Source organism: Nannobrachium achirus (assembly GCF_963921795.1).
Source record: "Nannobrachium achirus genome assembly, chromosome: 22".
NCBI lineage: Eukaryota > Metazoa > Chordata > Actinopteri > Myctophiformes > Myctophidae > Nannobrachium > Nannobrachium achirus.
This window is the reverse complement of record NC_137829.1, coordinates 41,541,174-41,563,916: the sequence shown is the minus strand read 5'-3', so window position 1 is coordinate 41,563,916 and position 22,743 is coordinate 41,541,174. Positions and strand designations below refer to the sequence as shown.

At 42.8% G+C, this 22,743-nt stretch overlaps 1 protein-coding gene across 2 annotated transcripts in view; it reads left to right on the top strand.

Moving 5' to 3' along the window:
- The window catches only part of bcl9 (BCL9 transcription coactivator), a 57,384-nt gene that overhangs the window by 19,139 nt on the left and 15,502 nt on the right, over positions 1 to 22,743 (top strand). For both annotated transcript variants that reach the window (XM_080753601.1, XM_080753600.1), the window contains exon 3: positions 6,274 to 6,770. In XM_080753601.1, coding sequence (XP_080609727.1) covers positions 6,475 to 6,770 — 296 coding nt within the window. In that variant the 5' untranslated portion in view covers positions 6,274 to 6,474. The remainder of the gene's footprint in view (positions 1 to 6,273; positions 6,771 to 22,743) is intronic.

The following is a 22,743-nucleotide window of genomic DNA, read 5'->3' as shown; positions in this document are numbered from 1 at the left end:
GTGGACGTGGGGTGAGACGCAGGGTGACAGGCTTGGGCAAAATTCCTTCAAAATGGCAAAACTTTATGAGAGAAAATGACAACAAAGCTGAGCTATTCAACTTTCTGGCTGATAAGATAGCATGTGTGGGCTCACCAAATGTGGTCATTGTGACCAAGGAAGAAGATGCTCTCAGCAACAGCACTATCAATCTGGCTGGGGTGGCACCATGCAGTCACGAAGAAGCGGACACACGGATCTTTGTGCATGCCAGGCATGCCACAGAAGCAGGCAGCAAGGTCATCATGGTCAAAGCCAACGACACAGATGTTGTTGTCATCGCAGTCAGTGTTCTGCAGGCACTTCAGGAGCTTTGTCTGCAGCAGTTGTGGGTTGCCTTTGGCCAAAGACAGAACTTAAAGTGGATTCCTGTTCATGACCTGTGTTGCATTCTTGCAGAAAAGAGCAAAGGGATGCTCTTCTTCCATGCCTTCACTGGCTGCGAAGCAGAGGCCATACGAAGCCATTCCTCCAACGCAAGCAGCACTGAAGCAACATGTGAAGCGCGCTTCCTATCAAGCGGCCTGCATCTGGAGTCAGTCAACAGTATGTCAACCAGAAATGCAGACTCCTGACAACTGGGACTGGACCAAGAAAGGAGATCTGTGGCAGATTGATTGGACTGAGCTCCCACCCATTGCAGAGAGTTGCCAGCAGCTGACCAAGTGTGGATGCAAGTTGGAATGCTGCAGTCGATGCAAATGCTACCGCTTTGGTCTGACCTGCACGGCACTGTGCAGCTGCAGGTGCGAGGTTTAGAAGCGTTGTAGTCTAGGCCTACTATACTATTGTACTACACTGCCTAGGCCCTAGATAGAAAAAACTTTAAAAAAAAACTACCTCCTGCCTCGACGGGATCATCACCTTATTGTGGTGAGGCAGTTTGCGTGTCTCCATGACCCCCAGAGCTATGTCGGCAGGAGGCTTGTACTCCTGGCAGGGTTACCCAAGTCGAAAAGGTCAAAGAATAGAGACTAGACAAAGGGTGATCCCACGGCACTATTATATCTACCATGCATTTTAGCCGCGTCAGCCGCTGTGCATTGAAATCCACTCTGTTGAGTTACTACATTACCCCCCCCCCCCCCCCCCCACACACACACACACACACACACACACACACACACACACATACACACTATAAACCTCTAACAATACTAAGATATACACTACCACCCATTTTACCCGAGTCAGACATAAAACAAACCTCTAATTTAGCAGAATATTAGGATTCCGGGACTGATATATGGTACAAGGAAGCCAGTGAGTAAGTCCATGGGTCCAAATTTGGATTCTACATAGTGAAAAATGTATGATTTGACACCAAGATCATTCAAATAGGACAGGTCTATGGTATTTTATTGCGGAATGCAAGATTACTGTATATTCAATGGCGGCCAGCTTGAAAAATGGCCGCCATCTTGAAATTTTATTTGGCCAGATGGTTTTATGAAAAGAGCAATCCCTAAGGAGTATGTGTGCCAATTTTGGTGCTTGTATCCGCAAGTGAACGATTATTTCTGTTATCTGCCCGGCTATAAGAGCAGGGAGGAGAGTGTGTGTGCGCGTGCGTGCGTGCGTGCGCGTGTGTGTGTGTTTGCGCGTGTGCACTGGCATCTGTGTTTTTTTTTGTCAAGCCGAGGTTTGTCTTGCAGTGTTTTGTCGTACTGGGAGGTGGAAGTTTCAAACTAGCAAAGTATCTCGGCAGCAAGGCCAGTGTTTCTCTCCCCCTGATGATCCCCACACCTCTAAAAAGCTCCTAAGACACTCCACTGGCTTAAAGCCTCCATCTCCCCCATAAGAGTCTCTTTAGCAGGCTTTTTGGGTGACGTAGAACCCAGGGATAGGTTCCATTCTCTGCAGGCTGCCATGGCTGTTACATAAGCATGAGGCGAAGAAGTGCCTATCCCCTCCCAGTACCACCCGTGTCGGAAAACCCAAATCTAATTGAATTGAACTATTTTCCGCCCTCGTTTCATGTGGAGACCCATATTTATATCAGAGGCAAAATACTCATTTTTAGCGGCTCATTATGCGGCCTTCCCATTAACTTGGGCGAGCTGCAGCTCCTAGTGTTTGGTATGATAGACAGCTCTGGTTCTTTTAATGGAGGTGGGGAGAGAGAGAGAGAGAGAGAGAGAACACTGTGATTAGCTCTGCGTGCGCGCGTGCATGTGTACGTACGTGTGTGTGTGTTTTGTGACAGCCATGTCAGCAAGCTCCCTAATTAGTGTCTTGTTAGTGGGTGATTGGAGGCAGTGGGTGATTGACAGGTCCCACTGTTTGTGTGTGTGCTCACTGCTCACATGTGCAAAATACACGAGTTTGTATATGCTGGGGTGCTATAGATTTGGCTGACACCCCTTTAGGGCATGAAGGCCAGTTGACTTAGAGCTAAATGGACTATGTATCTGATACTGAAACGTAAGAGCTGCTTTAACTAGAAGCTAAGTATATTTCACATGGGATTATTTGTGTTTGGTTGTGTACTTATTCGTCTGTGTATCACATTCATCAGTATACTGTATGCTTTTAATTTTGTATGGTCTTCATCATATGTGTATGGTTTTGATCTGTGTATCCTCTTCATCGTTGTCTGGTGGGTCTTTGCCAGTATTATTCCATTTCTTTTGCCTTTTATTTATAGTCCACTGTAGAAATGGACAGGAAACGGCGGAGAGAGAGAGATGGGGAGAGACATGCAGCAAAGACCGTCGGGAACGGGACTCGAACCCGCTGTGCGCTGTCAGACTGCTTGTGAGCCTATAGCTGCCCGCCCAGCGGTCTGGGCCTCTTCCATCTTGAGTAGAAAAGTGCGATGTGGTAGAACGTGTTGCGTGCCAAAAATCGAGAGTGTAAATGAGTTTTAAAGCTTACTACTCACTAAGACGTTTATTTGGTTGCTTACTGGCAGTATCATTTTGACTTAACCCATTTAGGCCTAGGAGTATTGACTGCTTTAACTATTGAAAAATAGCAGATATACAAGTTCACAGCGCGGCACCGAGTGCCGCGCTGCGAGCTTGTAGATCTGCTATTCTTGAAAAATCATGATTTTTCTTTGCAAGTCTTTGAATATATCTATTTAAAAGCGAACATTTGTAACTCAAATATTTGCTTCTGGGGGGTCCCTGGAACAACATATTTTGAGATGGGGGTCCGTGGCTAAATACCTGTAATTTTGGGGGTCCTTGACATGAAAAAGTTTGAGAACCACTGATTTAGAGGAAGGATTTAGAAGTCGGGTCAAAGATCGGGTCAAAGATATTCAAAGACTTGCACTCATTTTCACGATTTTATCAAAAATAGCAGATCTACAAGCTCGCAGCGCGGCACTCGGTGCCGCGCTGTGAGCTTGTATATCTGCTATTTTTCAACAGTTAAAGCATAAACTAATGGTTAAAGTGGTTAGGTATTTGAGAGTTAAGTGGATCAGGACTTCCTATCCTGCCCAGCACCTCACCCTGACATATCTTTTCTACCTTCACATCTCTTCCCCTTTCCCCCTTTCTTCTCCTTCCTTTCTTAGCCAAAAAGGCAACACTCTGGGGAAAGAAATGGCTGTCCACCGGTCCCCAAAAATGTATTCACATTCATGTTCAGTGTTTTTAATGTATTTCTTTGACGCAGGCATGTAACTGAGCAGTATTAAAATGGCAAAATGATTGCCCTATTTATACGTTGTAACATAGTTGTTGTGACAATGTCGTGCAGTAGCACCGAAACTGGCCAGTACACAAGCTCAAAACGCATCGAAACGCACCTGTAATGACGTGACCAAAACAAGGGACACCAGGTTAAATGTGGTTGTGGTTAAGTCTGTCTGTGGGTTTTATAAATATTTAACCACCACGTTTTCGTCCCGACAGCGACAATATGGGGTATGTGCACTACCAAGTGAGCTACCGGGGTGCCCCTTAAATGGCAAATTGTGCTCTGTACCTTTTTCATAGTTATTATCTTGGCATTTTTCTTTTTACTTCATTCCAGATAGGAGAGTGTGTAGAGAGACGGGAAACAAAGGGCAGCGAGAGGAGAGACAATGAAGAAGTCGGATTCAAACTCGGGTTCTCACGCTCACAAGGAGCATATGGTCGTTGCACTGACCAGCTGAGCAACGAGGCACCCAATGCGCTCTACAGTTTGATTGCCAATTTTGGTTGTAGAAATTCAAAGTAATTTCAGTGCTGTTTCATCATCCCCGCTTCTCTTTTCCAAAACAACTTTAATAATAAAAAATAATTAAGCCTTATCGATATCACTTGGGTGCACATGGTTCTATATTGACAGGGCGGCAGTGGCTCAGGGGTAGAGAAACCGTCATTAGAACACAGAGTTGGTGTCGAAGAGTCCTTGAGCAAGACTCTGAACCCCTAGTTGCTTCCGCCGCCGGTGAGCAGGTCGGTGCCTTGCATGGTTTCCTCCGTCATCAGTCATCAGCGTATGAATGGGTGAATGTAATGCACAATCTCTGTAAAGCGCTTTGGATAAAGGTATATAAATGCACCATTTACCATTTATTGACGTTGTGACCCATAACCTGGCTAGGTGTGAATTAGGTTATCCTGTGTAGACCACTGTTTCCCAAACATTTCAGTTCGAGACCAAAAAGATTAATTTGGAGTCTCCCCGGGACCCAAGCTTACCTAAATAGTCATAATACACGCAGTAAAGGTGGTTGCACACTGCTGCGTTTTTCGGGCCGAATATCGGAGTGAATTTCGGAGCGCGTGAATAAAAAAATCAACCTCACGTTATGTCAATCACATTTGCACACTGCCACCCGTTTCGTATTTATTTTCGGACCAGGGTTGATTTTTTTCGGATTTTCGCAGCTGTTGCACTGAGCCCCTTGCTCTCTATCTCTTTCCTCTCTCTCTCCCTGGCTTTTGGATTTCGGATTTCCAAAACGCAACGAAAACACGCAGTGCAGTGTGCAACCAGCTTTAGTTGTAGGAAATGCTAAAAATTACCCAGAAATGGGCCTCGAACCACTGTTTGGGAAACACTTCCTAGACCAGTGAGAGAGGAGCTCCACTGCTGCCATATTGCTATCCTAGAGAAGAGTTTGTGTGTATTCGTCTGGTTCCCAGCAGCCCATGCAACCCCCTCTCCTCCCAGGGGAACTCTGGAGCCAGCTACAATGTTGGAGCGTTTTGGAGGCGCTCCTAAATATTTTCAGGATGACAATATAAATCTGACTGACTCGCGCTGCTCTCTCAGACAGGATTCTCATGCAATTACCAGGGGAGCATGTTGTGTACACACACGCACGCACGCACGCACGCACGCACGCACGCACGCACGCACGCACGCACGCACGCACGCACGCACGCACGCACGCACACACACACACACACACACACACACACACACACACACACACACACACACACACACACACACACACACACACACACACACACACACACACACACACACAGAGAGAGAGCTCGGTTCAAGTCAAGATTGCAATACTTCCTCAAGTTCCTCTTAATGCTTCTTCAATGTAGTTTGGATCATTTCTAACTAACTGCACTGCGTACACACATGAATGTGCGCACACGTACTGTACACACAAAGCTTGGTTCCAGATTGCCATGATTCCTTGTATGCTTCTTCAATGTAGTGCTGATCATTTTTACCACTCTGCACTGCATTTAACTCTTGAGGCATTAAATTAACCCTTTACACCCTTAAAGAGTTAAGCTGGTTGCACACAGCTGCGTTTTTTCATTGTGATATGCGCTTTTCAGGGCAAGGAGAGAGAGGGAGCTAGGGACCCAGTGGTCCGATAATAAATACGAAACAGTTTGCAGTGTGCAAACATGATTGACATAACGTGAGGTTGGTTTCTTTTTTTGTCAAATATGTTTTATTGCCAACAGATTATCAAGCATTACAAAATGAACTTGTTATCCTAGTAACAATTTCTGTCTTCAGCAGAATCAAAAGAAAGAAGAGAAAGAAAAAAAAGAGCAAGAAAACAAACAAAAATAAAATACAAAACCAAATAACACATGACATAAAAACAACCCCTTGTGAGGTTGGCTTCTTTATTTACATGCTCCGGAATTTGCTCTTATATTTGGCTGAAAAAACGCAGCAGTGTGCAACAAAACTGTATTTTACATTGAGGGACACCACGACCAGACTACTGTTTGGACACATGGCATGTGAGCTTTGTTATATTAACGGATGGTTGTTCTCTTGTCTCTTCTCTCCTCTCAACAGTGTGCCCAAGGGCTTTGAAAGCCCCTTGGGGAAGCTTCACCAATAACGCACGGATCAAACAAGGAAAAAAAAGACTCCTTTCCTTTTTGCTCTTATCTTTTCACTTACCTACACATTCTCTCTCTCTCTCACACACTCACACAAACACCCTTGTCTTGCACACGCACGCCCACACACACACCAGACAAGGACATAGAGAGAATGTTGGAGGTCCAAGAGGAGAGGCCAGCGGCGGCGGGAACAGCAGCGACACACTTCAACAAGAAGGAGCGAGGGAAGAAGGAGCGCGACGAGGCCAAGGACGGACGGGCCAACCTCGGGAACATCGGGAATCCCGGCGCGGGCGCGGGCTCCAGGAACGTACGAGGCGCCAAAGCGCCGCTGGCGCACACGGGCAGCCCGCACCAGCTCATCACTCCACCCTGCTCTGTGGTACTGGGAGCTCCATCCATGCACTCCACTAGACTGAAGAACTCCCCATCCACCAACACGCAGAGGTGAGTTTTTATTTTATTTTATTCATTCCACCACTATTCGGATTTACCAGAGCCTTTGAAACGTAGAGAGTTCTGCCATTGCGGGGTCAGAAACGGCACTGTTCACGTGGTTCATTGTCACTTCTACCCCTCATAGACTCCAATGCATTCTGTAAACTTCTGGTTTGTGGTTTGTCACTATACGCTAATAGATGTGTGTGTAGAACAGGGGTTTTCAAAGTGGGTGACGGGGCACCCTGGGGTGCCGCGAAATCATTTGATAATATTTGGAATTCATTTGGACACTTGAAAAAAATATAACCAAAATGACTATTATCTCAACGTTTTCCTCGCAACGTTATCACTAAAATATCCTCACTGTCAGGCAGAAACCTCTTATCTCCAAGTTTCAAATGTGTACGTCTTTTGGTAAAGCAAAGCCCTGCTTCATCATGCAAGACTGTCGCACAAAACTATTGAAAACATTGAAAAGCACACAACGCCTTGCGATGCGAGGCGTTGTGTGCTTGTAGATCTGCTGTTTTCACTAGTTTAGTACATTTTATAGATGATAAATACAAAACAAACGGTTTTGGACATACAAGGTTTCCACCCGACAACAACGATATGCTATAAATATAAGGTGCTGGGAGTGAAAATTATAATGTAGGGGTGCCTCGGATTTAAAAAAATATTCATGGGGTGCCCCGAGACAAAAAAGTTTGCGAACCCCTGGTGTAGAAGACTTGGCCCCATGAAGTGAACGGGAGTGGCGCGACTCCCTCTGTATACAAGGCTCTGGCATTTACAACCTCTGCGTTTGTGATTGGCTAAGAGGCATTCTAATCGGTGGTCGAAAGGATATGGGTTTTTCAATGGCTAATGTCGATTTATACGGAACTGGGTGGCTGATGGCTGACGCTGTACAGCAGTGGTTCTCAACCAGCGGTCCGGGGAACCACCCGTGGTCCCTTGAGGGCGTTCCAGGCGGTCCCCAGCTAAATGATGTAGAGTTGTTAATCAAATAGACCCTTATAGATCTTTAACTCTTGAGAATGTGAAATGAAACCAATTGAAACCCCTACATTATGGATCCATTTGGTTTCATTTTACACTCTCAAGGGTTAAATTATTGTTAAACATATGCATTACTTAATTTACAAGAAGTCTACACAATTAGAGAATGTTGAAGAATCTTTAGTTTGATCAACGTTTGCCTTTTCTATGGTACAAAACCATATCTCACAACAACAAAATATTCAATAAAAGTATTGGGTCTGAGAGGCTGAGGCCATGGCTACACGGAGCTGGATATTTTCTGAATCTAGACATTTTTTGTTGCTGTTGGGGCTTGCAACCACACAAAGCTGGATATTTCGGCCATGAAGCTGGATATTTTTTAAACCGGATAAATAAGTGTGTGTGCTTGTTAGACCTAGATATCTTTGTCGTGTGGACCTAGATATGTGGATATCTGAAAAACCGGGATATATGAAATATCCAGCTCCGTGTGGACCTAGATATTTTTATATGTGGATATCTGAAAACCCATGCCAGGATATATGAAAAATCCAGCTCCGTGTAGCCATGGCCTGAATCTCATCAAATGGTGGTCCGTGGCATACATGGCTGAATAAATAATGGACCTTGATGTAGGGGTGGGTGATATGGTGAAAATTATCGTTGAGACGATACAATGTCTCCACGATATGCCCTTTCAGAGGTATCGTATATATCGTGATACAATTGAGTTACATACTTGTAAAGTTCAATTTAGACCTCCCAAAAGGAACCCAGAGAGTCTAGTTTTTGTCAAGTACCTTGAAAAATAACCATAAAAACCAACGTGAAAAAGAATCGTGATAAAATCGTGTATCGTGATACAGCTTGGGAAAATATCGTGATATTGTATTTTTCCATATCGCCCACGCCTACCTTGAAGTGAAAAAGTTTGAAAACCACTGCTGTACAGGCAGATAGTTGACTTCAGGGGAGAGGAGAGCGGTATCAGTCCTGTGTTCATCCTCTGCATCATCGGCTGACAGCAGGTGCTGTGCTGTCTCTGTCCACTTGAGCAGGGGTTCCCAAACTTCTTTGTCTCAGGGCACCCCATAGATATCTTTTTTTAATCCGAGGCACCCCTACATTACGATTTTCACTCCCAGCGCCTTATATTTGTAGCATATCTTGTATCTTCGTTGTCGGGTGGAAACCTTGTACGTCCAAAACCGTTCGTTTTGTATTTACCATCTATAAAATGTGTCCCAATCTCACTGAGAGCCAGTCATCTCGGAAAGTACAGCTTTAGACAGGGACTGAAAATACCTTTTTTTTCTCACTAAAATGTGATAAAGCCACTAAAGCATTTCATAAATTTCAGGCTACATTTCACTTAAACGCCAGAGCTTAACTCTGCATGTAAATAAGACTTTTTTTAATTAATGTGAGAGATCGTCAGGTCATTTGCAGGTTAGAAATTTATTTAGAACTTGAATATCTCAAAAGTAGTATTTCAGCATGGCATCATTCTATAAGCCATATATTCAAAACTGTTGGGTCAATCTCCACAACCAATATATCATTTTGTAGCTATGATCCTCAGCTTTCAAATGAAATGAAAAAATGAAAATGAATAAAAATCCAATGACTGGCTCCCAGCCAAATTGGGACACAAATGTACAAATCTAGTGAAAACAGCAGATCTACAAGCACACAACGCCTCGCATCGCGAGGCGTTGTGTGCGTGTAGATCGGCTGTTTTCACTAGTTTTGTGTGACAGTCTTGTATGATGAAGCAGGGCTTTGCTTTACCAAAAGACGTACACATTTGAACACGTTTGTACACAAACTTGGAGATTCGAGGTTTCTGCCCGACAGTGACGATATTTTAGTGATTATGTTGCGAGGAAAACGTTGAGATAATAGCCATTTTGGTTAGAACTGACTGAAAATAACGTTGTACTTGTTTAAAATGATACTAAATATTTGTTCAAGTGTCCAAATAAATTCCAAATATTATCAAATTATCTCGCGGCAGCCCTTCCTGCCGTCACGGCACCCCAGGGTGCCCTGTCACCCACTTTGAAAACCCCTGCGCTTGAGAATAGTTCTGTTGGCTGAACTTGTCATTCTGCTGCTGGCTAAAGGGCCATTTATAGTTACGTATGGTTGATTTTGTGTACGTTTTGGGTGAGGAACTACGTACGGTAACTCTTTCGCCATGCATAGTAGACATGCACGTTATTTATGTGCCGACCCGCTCTCCGCTCCAATTCTGCTCCCGTTTGCGTCCGCGCGCCACATGAAGGTGGTTCTCACACGTGTAAAAACCGAAGCATTTAGCCAAAATATGTAGAACCACAGATTTTTTACCCGCCGTGATGTTTGGTACTGTATAAATACGTGGTAACAGTCTGGACTGGATCTGCTGTCTGTCGGCAACATTATCGCGGTAAATGCAACTCCGCGAGGGTACAAAATGGTCCACATCCATGTGGTTAAATTTGTAGTACAAATTTAACCACATGGATGTGGACCCGGAGTAGGCTAATTATAACAAAACACACATACACACCCGCTCATATATTGAACATAATTCCCAAGTAATAAATGAGCCGCATCGTCATCTCTTCTTGTGTGTGCCTCGCTGTCTGTGCTCAGCTGATGACTGTCGATGCGTGATGAGTGAGGAGTCGAGGCGTCCTCTTCAAGTGGTTGTGTAACGACCTTTTTTCCGTTTCTTGATCAAATATATTTATTATTGGGACACACAGTTTGTGAACCGCTGTTAGAGCAGAGTTAAAGTAATTTTCATCACTACTGCGCCTATGTTTTATTACGGTGGTCGTGGGTACTTCTTGCTACGGATATACATCTTGTACGTTCAGTCCGTCCAGTTGGGTGCTGTCCGTAAGCGTCCGTATACGGATCTAAATCATCCGGAGTACGGAGGCTTGGGAGACAGACCGGATCAACCGGACGGAATTTGTCTCACCCTCCGTTGCTTATGTATTCCTGCGGTTCTTATGTACTACTATGCATGGTACTTAACTTAGCACTGGCATGATCATGCATTGCGTGAGTGCCAATGATGAAGAAAATGTTCATGCAATGTGCTGAACAACAGCAGACCATAGGCTCACGTGCTTACTGTCCCACAACCATCCCAAATGGCACCGGCTCGTCGGGAGTTGGTATGTGGGCAGGGGACGCCCAGAAAATGGCCTTTTGAGGCCTGTAAGCTAGTTTCGCTGGTTGAAGGCTTGCTCGCGAGTTTGCAATTCCCAATTAACATTTTTTACATTTGCATGTTGCCATGTCTGCTTATTATAAGCGACCATGGGCTTGTTTCTTCTGTAAAGTTGCTTGTAAATATTGTCAGTTGTGTTTATTTGGTTTCTAAAGTGTAGTTCCTTCGTTCCTAATGTTTTTTAAACCAGTGATTCTCAATGATTTTCAAGTCAAGGACCCCCAAATTAATTTATATTATTTGGTGCCAAGGCCCCCATGCAAAATTTAAATGAACATCTTTCAAGAATATTCTAAATATTCTTTTCCTCCAAGATTTTCTTTCTTTCTTTTAAATGGCAGCTCTACAAGCTCACTAGGTGTAGCATCACAATCTGCTATTTTGAAATAGCCAATAGTGCTCATTTGGCCGAGGCTAGTCGCTTCTTTTGGGCTTGTTTTCATACTAGACCTGGTTGCTTATTTCTCTCGCAACACTAACCCACACCTAAACAAAAGGCGTGTGTGCATGCACCTCAGAACTGTCTTTGAAGTTGTCATGAGAGATCGTAATGCCTCTGCAAATCGAGATTTATGCATTTTATGCGGTCATCAAATGATATGCATTTTCAGAGCAATGTCTATCTATGCATTGGCAAGTTTTTGTCAATTTAAGGGAATCAAATTAAAGCAAATGTAAATACTAACTGTATTATTGCGACCGTATGTCGCAAGTATACTATGAAAACCAGCACATCTTGTCCACGTATATCTGGCTGTACGTCACACCTGACGCTGTGGTTCTATGGGTTTGTCTGTGGTTCTATGGGTTTGTCTGTGGTTCTATAGGTTTGTCTGTGGTTCTATGGGTTTGTCTGTGGTTCTATAGGTTTGTCTGTGGTTCTATTGGTTTGTCTGTGGTTCTATAGGTTTGTCTGTGGTTCTATAGGTTTGTCTGTGGTTCTTTAGGTTTGTCTGTGGTTCTATAGGTTTGTCTGTGGTTCTATAGGTTTGTCTGTGGTTCTATAGGTTTGTCTGTGGTTCTATAGGTTTGTCTGTGGTTCTATAGGTTTGTCTGTGGTTCTATGGGTTTGTCGCTGTGATGTCAGGGGAACCGCTCTTAACAGAATGGGTTTGCTGCTCTGACATCACGCTCTGGCTTGATGTCCCTTTTCTGCCCATATATGGAGATTGCTGATGTCATCACGAGTCACACTTGCAAACTAATTACGTCCTTGTCCTTATCATACCCATATATGGAGATTATACCCATATATGGAGATCCCTGTCCCGATGTCATCAATATTAAGGGCATCTGGGAAATGTGGGAATGCCCATATTTCGTAATGCCGATATATGGGCATGTTCTGACATCACATAGTTGACTATCATGCAGGGGTCTCCATATATGGGTAACTGGTCCGATATACAGCACTGGCCAGATGGCCAAGAATTGGCACGACCTCACCCTTTTGGGCGAGGGCGCATGTCGCCCTGAGACGTCTTACTAGTTATAATTCAGGCATATCTCCATAACAAAGAAGTGCTCATGTAGGTGTTACCATGTTGTAATACTGTAGGTGGGGGCTTATTGCTATGGTACTGTTAACACACTGTGTGTGTGTGTGTGTGTGTGTGTGTGTGTGTGTGTGTGTGTGTGTGTGTGTGTGTGTGTGTGTGTGTGTGTGTGTGTGTGTGTGTGTGTGTGTGTGTGTGTGTGTGTGTGTGTGTGTGTGTGTGTGTGTGTGTGTGTGTGTGTGTGTGTGTGTTAGGGCTGTAATCTAACCCTGTTTTAAGGATTCGAACTTCAGGGGGGTTTCTCCGAATGGACCACCGAACTATCAAATTTTAATTGAATTAATAAAAACCGAACCTCTGAACCATCGATGGTTCTGTACTTTAACCAGCTACTTTGTAAAAAAAAAACACACACACTATTTTATCAATTAAAAACACTAGCAAGTTGTGTTTAAGCTCTTACTATTTCTCTTTAAAACGGGGTTGGGGTTCAATTCGAGGGGTGATGGGATCTGTTTTGGAAAATCCAATCAGAGAAGTTTGTTTCCTTTTTCCTTTCTCTCTCAACGTATGTCAGAGTTACATGGATGATGTAAGACTTGGGACTGCGTCGCGGACGGGCTGATCTGGTCTCGACGTAACAAACCCAGAAATTGCATTATGGATCCTTTGGGGGTCTGCAATGAAATCCATCTTTGCTTCATGCTTAGGAGAAACACTATTTCATCTGTGGGTGGGTGGATATGTGTTCGCAGAGCACAAAGTCTGCCCTGCTCTGTGCTCTCAGTCAGCAAGCCTGACTGTGTCCACGAGGCACAGAATGGGGTGTCATTTTAAATGACACCCCATTCTGTGACTATCTAGAAAATAAAAACATGGCACTTCATTTCAAAAAGGTTGCTGACCTCTGCTTTAGTTTAGAGGGACAATTTTGCGTACTTTAGAGTCTAATGTACGCAAAATTACAAGCTGACGGCGTGGTGTTCACTGTGTTTATATACTTTACTTTACTTTACTTTATTTATTTGGACAGGACAGTACCAGTTAATGGACACATTGACATTGACATGTTGCATAAAAAATACCAACATACAAAATTCTCAGTGTAAACCAGCCGGAGTTAGCTTAAAGCTAAATTTCATCCGTTGTCCTCACATAAAACAAGAAACAAAACAAGACTAACAATAACAAGAACAGAACAGTACAGGGCGAACAAAACACAACAAGAAAAGGTGCTTGGCGCAACAGAGTGCCTAGTGCGACAAAGTGCTTAGTGCCAGAAATAAGCTAAAAACCATACAGGAGAAACTAACCTGGCAGAGTAATTCGTACCGGCATCAAATAGTTCTTATAGGTGGTTACATGTTTGTGATCGTTTTAACCATTGCTTCAACTGCCCTTTAAAAGCACCGAATGTGGGGATGTCTCTAATTGAGGTAGGGATCTGGTTCCAATATTGGCATCCATTTATGGAGAGAACGTTTTTATCTCTCTCTGTCACACACTCTCTTCTGCGCTGTACGGGGCTGTTGCTCTACGTGCATCTTTTGTTTGCAGAGGAATCGAGCATGGATGTGTGTTTACTTAAATGGAGGTAGAAGAACGGTGCGGTGCATGTGCAGAAGAAGTGCTGTGTGCAAAAGCGGCGCGGAAAGCGCGGTACTCGAAATGATTTCCAATGTTGGCTGTCCTGTAATTCGAATGGATGCCGATCACTGCACGCATCCACCTTGTTTCCAATACCTGTAACCTAGCAACGGCCACTGGCAGCTGTAGCACTGGTGTACTGATATTAGCACACCGGTGCCAATCTTTCACGGTATAGTGTTCTCTTGTATAAATGCTTAATTTTAATTGTCAATTTTAACAGAGATGGTGGGTCTGGGTTTTACATCTTGCTCAAGAACGGCTTGACAGGATCTGTTGACAGACATGGATTTTATTATTGGTTGTTCTCAGAGATGCAAAGTGTCACTTCCTCGTTACAGGGTGGTTTTAATTCACACAGGTTTACATGGACCTTATTCTACTTGTATTCACAATGACAGCTCAATCAAAATAAAAATGCCTCATGTAAACACGTAAATTGGAAGAGAATATTCCGGTCTGATCGTGAAGGTTGAGAGGGGTGGTTTAAACCTTTTGATATTCAGATCAAAAGGGGAATACTGTATCAGCATGTAAACACTTCGTTTCTCACTGGTGGTGTGGAGTGAATTGCCCATTAAAGGAGTAGTTCACCCCCAAAATTAGTTTTTCTATTGATTACCCCTGCCATGGATACATATTTTTAGTTTTATATTGCATTCCTAAGACAATAATTTGATTACAATAAATTTACCCCCATTGATTCCGGATGGGGACCCAAATGTATTTGGGTCCCCATCCGGAATCAATGGGGGTGAATTTACTATAATACATTTGTTGTCTTAGGAATGCGACAAATACAAAAAAATATCATTGAACTCAAGTCTCCATGGCATGAGTAATCAATTGAAAAAAAGTCATTTTGGGGGTGAACTACTCCTTTAAATGACGTGTGCAGTTTCCATTAGCTTGGATTCGCGGGGTTTCGGCAGGGTTTCTGAACTGTCCACAGCCCTCTGAGACACAAACAAAATTATACCATTTTGTTAAGAGCATTAGTGAGGACCAATTACATGAAGATAGGTTGAAATGCGTGAAGTTGTCCTTTAATTTACTCCGCTAGTCCATAACCGGGGATGTGCTCTCTCTCCCACAACCATGATAAGTTGATGTTTAAGCTGTTTGAGCTAAGCTGTGTGTGTGTGTGCTAATGGCACAACCTGCATTAGAACATTGCTTGTGTGAATCTTAGTGCTAGTGCTATGAAAATGCTGTCCAAAGCGCCCTACCCCTCACAAAATGCAGTGAGTGTAGACACAGGCTGTCAATGAAAGTCCTTTATACGTTTGCAGTGTGTGTGTGGCAGTGGCCGTGGTCGGCGCTCGGCACAAGTAACCCCACACATGCGCATTTTGGTCATCCCATAGTTTTAGTTTTAGTCAGTCTTTTGAATAAAATTCCAGTTTAGTTTTAGTTTATCACCTAAAATGTTTTACTTAGTCAACTAAAATATATTTTGGCAGGCCTTGATGGCGTTGTAATGCCCATTTTTCTTTATTTTTTTATTTTTTTTACTTGGCTGTGTGCTCACAACATGTCGCTTGTAGATCAGCTATTTTCGGGGTCTTGACACCCACGCACAGCCAATCATAAATGTACTTGTCTTAGTTCTACTGGATCTCCTGTCCACTCGTCCGCCTAACATTTTCGTCTAGTATTTACTATTTAGTCATAGTCAATTATTTCGTTTTTGTCAGTGAAAAAAAGGTAATTGAAAACACTGATGTTAGCTAACTGTACTGAATAACGTTTGCATACAGTCCCAATTGAATATTTGCAAAGACAGATTACACCGAAGCACAACAGAATGGACACGCAGCGATGAGGATGCATTTGAGTGGTGGGCACACATTTTGTTGAGGGTACGGATCACAAACATTTAGTATTGATTCCATTGTATTTCTACAAATCTGTAGAGGTGGAGGATAATGTCGTAATGTTGTGTCGGCATGGGAGCCTGGTTTCTGTTTGGACTGTAAAACGTGCCAGAGCCTGCCTTGGCTACTCCACAACTTGATCTGGTCACTTCCACACACTGATGCAGGGGTGAGCACCCACCAGACTGTTTACGTGTCCGCAGGTTCTCTCAACAAATATGCAGCAAAAAAAAAAAGGGGCGAAGAGGACAATTTCACAATAATTGGAATCTTTGCAATACAATTATTATTATATTATTATTTTACAGCAATAAACAGTTAAAGGAGCTATAGTCAACTTTTCCTTGAAAAACGGATGCTAAAATAAAAATAATGTTTCGAAAATATTTTATAAAAAAATAAGCTTCATATATGTATTTCAATTAAAAAATGAGCACAAAACCTAAAATAATGATAAAATAATCATTTTGGCCATTGTCAGACCGACACTTTGTTTACATTCTAGTGATCTAGTCTAACAAAGTGTCGGTCTGACAATGGCCAAAATGATTATTTTATCATTATTTTACGCTTTTTGTGGTCATTTTTTAAAGGGATCCCTGGCTAATACGACAAATATGCCTTAATACATTATAATTGTCCTCTATAACTACAATGTAAAATTAAAAACGCCTAAATTATTTTATTTCTTCTATAAATAGCTAATCTTTCACTCAATAGGGGAAATGCCCGTCGCAAGTTGATGATGTCATAAATGTAATTTGTGGTCTATCCCTATGGAATTTATGGCATGCATGTGAAAATAAAAACAAACATAATACTTCCTATGGTTAGTATGAGCATCAAATCAATATTTCAAATGTGTTTGTGTTTTGTTTTTTTGCACATGCATGCCATAAAAATGACACATGACATTTATGACATCATCAACTTGCGACAGGCATTTCCCCTATTGAGTGAAAGATTAGCTATTTCTAAAAGAAATAAAATATGGTGTTTTAAATTTTACATTGTAGTTATAGAGGACAATTATAATGTATTAAGGCATATTTGTCGTATTAGCCAGGGATCCTTTTAATTGAAACATTATATGAAGCTTATTTCATAAAATATTTTCGAAACATTATTTTTATTTTAGCATCTGTTTTTCAAGAAAAAGTTGACTATAGCTCCTTTAAATGATGTTTCTCTGTGCCTTAACGGCCATGTGCTTAGCTGGCTGGTCTATTACCTCTGGACATGTGGATGCTACCTGCTGCAAGGGTGGTAGTTAAGTGTTTGTGTATAGTTCGTACAGTATGTATGTGTGTGTGGCCGGCCAGTAGTGAAATGTAATCCAGCCAGTGAGCTGTATAGTATAGTGGGCATGGAGCCATGTCACTCTGGCCTCTGCCTTGGCCTCAGCCAGGCTGCTTACTGTGCAGAGCGTTGGGTCAGGTGGGCCACAGATCTAAGATCAGCGACTACAATCAACGCTTCCAGTCGGAAGGTACACTGCTGTGTGTTCCTGGGCTGTCCTGGGGTCAGGGAGTACACTGGTGTTTTGGATGTTCTCCCTGCTGACTCATGGCTCTGGAGTCTCTGGAAATGAATGCCTGGACTGCCAAAATCCTGGTATTGCCTTCTTTTCCTTTGTGCGTGTGTGTGGTTGTGCGAGTGTGTTTGCGTGTGTGTGTGCGTGCGTGCGCGGACGTGTGCGTGTCGGTGCACATCCACATACTGTATGCTCGTGTCCCATGTGTTAGTCTGTGGTTGTGCTCTGTGGACATGTTGGCATGCACCTCATTCTAGTTGTTGCATAGACACAAGGAAGTGTGTGTCAAAGAAAGAGAGAGAGAGAGAGAGATTAGGGTGTGGTTTGGGGGAGTTCTGTTCTGTGGATGTGTCCTGTTTGCCTCAACTGAACTGCCTTTATAGCCAGTAAACAGCAGTCCACTGTCAGTGGCCCGCTGCCTGTCGCTTCTGCTGCTTTTTAGTAATCTGTGCAGGAGGAGGTTTTTCCCTCGAAAACTCTGACATAGTCCCAAGTGTCCATGTCCTCGTGTACTCAGACATCCCAGACAAACGGATGGATGTCAAGGCGGGAGTGGAGGAGCATTGTTTCTGGGGGGGATGTGGAGAGAGAGAATGCGACAGCCGACAGCGAGAGAAGAACATGAGTCATTCTTCTCTGGTTTTCATTTTCTCCCCACCCCCCACCATTTTTTTTGTACAGAATAGCGTAGAACAAGGCTGCGTGAGGTAGTGAAATGCTGGTAATGAAGTGTGTGTGTGTGTGTGTGTGTGTGTGGGGGTGGGGGGGGGGGGGGGGGTGAATGGGCTTGTCTATGGTTAGCTAGATGCCTGACTCACTCCCCCCCCTACCTCGGTGGTGGGGCACTGACTATAGGGCTGTCACAATTATTACATAATCGTCTAATCGCGATTATTTGACATAATCGTGATTATTTTTCATAATCGTCATAATCGTTTACATATTGAAAAATGTTCATATATTTAAAAAAAAAAGTCAAAAATAGTGGAAATAGCTGATCTACAAAGCTTGTAGATCGGCTATTTCCACTATCAATGTTGTTTTTTAACTAGTATCCGGAATGTGTGTGTGTGTGTGTGTGTGTGTGTGTGTGTGTGTGTGTGTGTGTGTGTGTGTGTGTGTGTGTGTGTGTAGGCTGTATTTGGAGACTGAAACAGAATCCGAAACAGAATACTAAGCGACTGGACTAGAGATGGACCGATTGCCAAATTCATGGCCGATACCGATCCACCGGTTTTATGAAGGTCTGACCTGCCAAAACCGATTTTTCCGATACCGATTTCTTTAGCTAAGAACTAGAAAATAGGGTTGCTCCAATACCCTTTTTTTCAGGCCAAGAAGGCCTACAAGACATACTTCAATTTGAGTACCAATAAGCTAGAAGAACACTAATGCCAAATCAATCACAATAGTACAATATCCAAAATCACAGACAATATCCAGTCTAATATGACCGTCTGGACTAGGCAGGAGGAAAGCAGGTGACGCATGCTTTTTTTCCCCCTTCTCCCCAGGATTATGGAATATATCCTTACATTGCAAAGGTAATCAGCACCATCTGTATTCTGTAGGCTGCCACTAAGTAGACTGGCTGCTACTTGCGAATGTTTACTTTAGTCACAGGACCAGAGCATCATGCTGTGCAGTGCCATAGACACAATTGGCATAAAACCGGTATTTATGTCCGTGACCTGCCGGTCACCGATTCGGCCGGTTTGATATCATACCTGCCGATTTTTGATATTGGCCGATTCCGATTTCCATCCCTAGACTGGACAAGGCTAAGCATCTGATGAGTCTTGCTAGACCCTCTCAGAGGTTTTGCAGGTTAAGCGAACCAACGTCTGAGCTACAGGGAAACGGCTCCATTTCAAAGGGGTTGCAATTTATTTTGCCCGAGCCTTTCCCATGACCTGACATCAAATCAATTTATAGAGGGTATGCGTGTGACATCATCGTACCCGGAAGCTATGCGGGAACACCTACTGAGTGTCAAAAAACAGAGTCAGTATAGGAGTGATGAGGAGTCATTTGGAGTAGGAGTCAACAGTTTACGCTGTTTTTTTAACAATGGCGTCATTTGCCAAAAACACCTTTTTTGCCTTTTGTATCTTTATTTGTGGTTATAAAACCAACGGCGATCCAAAATCGGGTCGCCGTTTCGTGGCCCAGTAGTGCCCAGTTTGTTATACCTCTGGATTAGGCCGGTAACCCAGGACTGGAAACGGCCAGAGTGAGCCGTTTCTCTATGCCTCTTGTTTCTTACTGGTTGCTCACATTGTAAACACTGGTGTTGATATGCTTCACTTTCAATCTTGAGAATATAGCAGAAGTACATTGTACAAGCTTATAGATCTGTCTAAAGTGGTTAAAATGATGGTGATGCTAAAATGAACTATAGTACTAATTGCTGGGGACCCCCTGGTACCCCCCGAGGACGCCGGTAGAACCATTGAACTACACTCCTTTCAATGTCATTGAAATGGAAGACTTTCACGCTTCTAGTGTGAACTAGGGCATTCACCAAATATTCGAATATTCAAGTCACTATTCGACGTTGTTAACCGAAGTCGAATATTCGCTTATTTTTATTTTTTTTATAGTTTTCTCTTTAAAAAATATATAGTTTATAAAGCTTGGCTAGATAGGAAGTCATAAAAATGAGTTGTCAATGGCCGCCTTGTAGATAAATTGTTAATGCTCTATACCAGGGGTTCTCAAACCTTTTTAGGCTGTGACCCCCAAAATAAACATATTTGATCTGGGGACCCCCACCCTGACAAGCACTTGGAATTGTAGGTATTACATTTAATGTGACTCGGTTCCACAGATAAATCTTGTGAAAATAGCAGATCTACATGCTCACAACGCCTCGCAACGCGAGGCGTTGTGAGCATGTAGATCGGCTATTTTCACAATGTTCGCCTCTTGCTTACTTAATATTTGACATTGACAGTTTGGCCAGTCCTGTCGAATATTCGACTATTCGAATACTTTGATGTTGATTAATTCGAATACTAAAAATCACTATTCATGAATGCCCTCGTGTGAACTTACCCCGAGACGAGACGGATTGTGATCAGATCACTGAAACACATGGTGACGTTGAGCAAGTGTAAATGCAGCTACAAGCTATGCTAACCTGGTGAGTCCCAAGTGCAGACAGCCAGGTCAGTCTTTAGGTGTATTTTTGTCCTTTTTTATTGGTAATAGAATGCACACTATACCTACTATGCCTCTATTTATATCTACGGATGGCTTATGCACATACCTGACCAGCCTACAGTTGGCGCAGAGGTCCAGCTTGGATGTTAATGTGATCTTTTATACAGGGGTGCCCAGCACACCTTTTTGACTTGAGAACTACTTAAAATGACCAGTGCAACCAAATCTACCCACCCAAAATATCTAACTATTAATTTAGCAAATGTCTGTCTGTCTGTCCGTCCGTCCGTCCATCTGACCATCTGCATGCTGACATCACTGATATTACACAGTTTTGCCGCCATGGTAACCGTCTGTCTGCATGCTACTCTGACGTCATACTCTGATGTCATAGTAATGACATAACAGACTGGCCTGGACACGGAACACCTTGTATGGGCATAAAGGTCTGCCCAACGGTCACTCCAACATTAACTTCTGATACCCCTACTTTCAATCCCTTATACTGTGCACACGTGCACACCCCCCGGGCACAGGACTAGTAATATCAGATTTACACTTGGCTGCATGCTGAAAATAGCCGATCTACAAGCTCACAATGTTAGTTTTTTATTTAGTTTTCGTCAGTGAAAAAAGGTAGTCGACGAGAAGTTTTCGTCATAGTTTTAGTTGACGAAATGAACACTGGTTTCAAAGTGACCTGGGGCCGGTTGCACCAACTCCCATTTAGGACTTTTGCGTTACTTAATGGATTTAAAGTTCTCAGTCGACCACGACTGATTTTCGGTCGGTTGGATTTCACAGAGGCTAGGGCTGTCACGATTATGACATTTTACATGACCATTATTTGTCACTCAAACAATTGCGATTAACGATTTAATTGTGTTTTGTCGTTGACAATTACATTTCTGTTTTTAAGATGCACATGGTAGATAGACTTTAAATCTATTTAAAGACATAATTACTGACATATTTGACAACTTTATACTTAAAAAAGAACATTGATAGTGGAAATAGCCGATCTACAAGCTCACAACGCGTCGCGATGCGACGCGTTGTGAGCTTGTAGATCTGCTATTTCCACTATTTCTGACCTTTTATTTAAATATATGAACATTTTTCAACATGGAAACGATTATGACGATTATGAAAAATAATCACGATTATGTCCAAAAAAATCACGATTAGACGATTATGTAATAATTGTGACAGCCCTAACAGAGGCCCGTCTTTCTCTTGCCCGTGTGTCTTTAACACTGCTGCTCTGCACCATGTGGCTGTAAAAGCCAAGCCCTACACTAATAATAGATATTTTATTTTAAGATGAAAGAGTTATTTGAATTGGTCAAACTAGTAATGGAAGAGGCAGAGAGGCATCTTCCATAAAAGCCCAACGGTTTCATATAGTTTATAAAAGCAGCAGCAGTAATAACATTTACAATGGTAACGGTTTACAACGTAATAATGCCCTAAACATCCTCATTTTACATATTGTGCTAATTGTTAAGGAAACAGACTGTGTGTGTGTGTGTGTGTGTGTGTGTGTGTGTGTGTGTGTGTGTGTGTGTGTGTGTGTGTGTGTGTGTGTGTGTGTGTGTGTGTGTGTGTGTGTGTGTGTGTGTGTGTGTGTGTGTGTGTGTGTGTGTGGGGCTGTCACGATTATGACATTTTACATGACGATTAATTTTCACCCAAATAATTGCGATTAACGATTTAATTGTGTTTTTGTCGTTGACAATTACATTTCCGTTTGGCTTGTAGGCTTTGAAGTTGCACATGGTAGATATGACACATAACCTAAATATACAAAGAAATGAAGAACATATTTGACAACTTTACACTTTAAAAAGAACATTGATAGTGGAAATAGCCGATCTACAAGCTCACAACGCGTCGCGATACGACGCGTTGTGAGCTTGTAGATCAGCTATTTCCACTATTCTTTAAATGTTTTAACATATATAAACAATAAACATCTTTCAACATGTAAACGATTATGACGATTATCACACAATAATTGCGATTG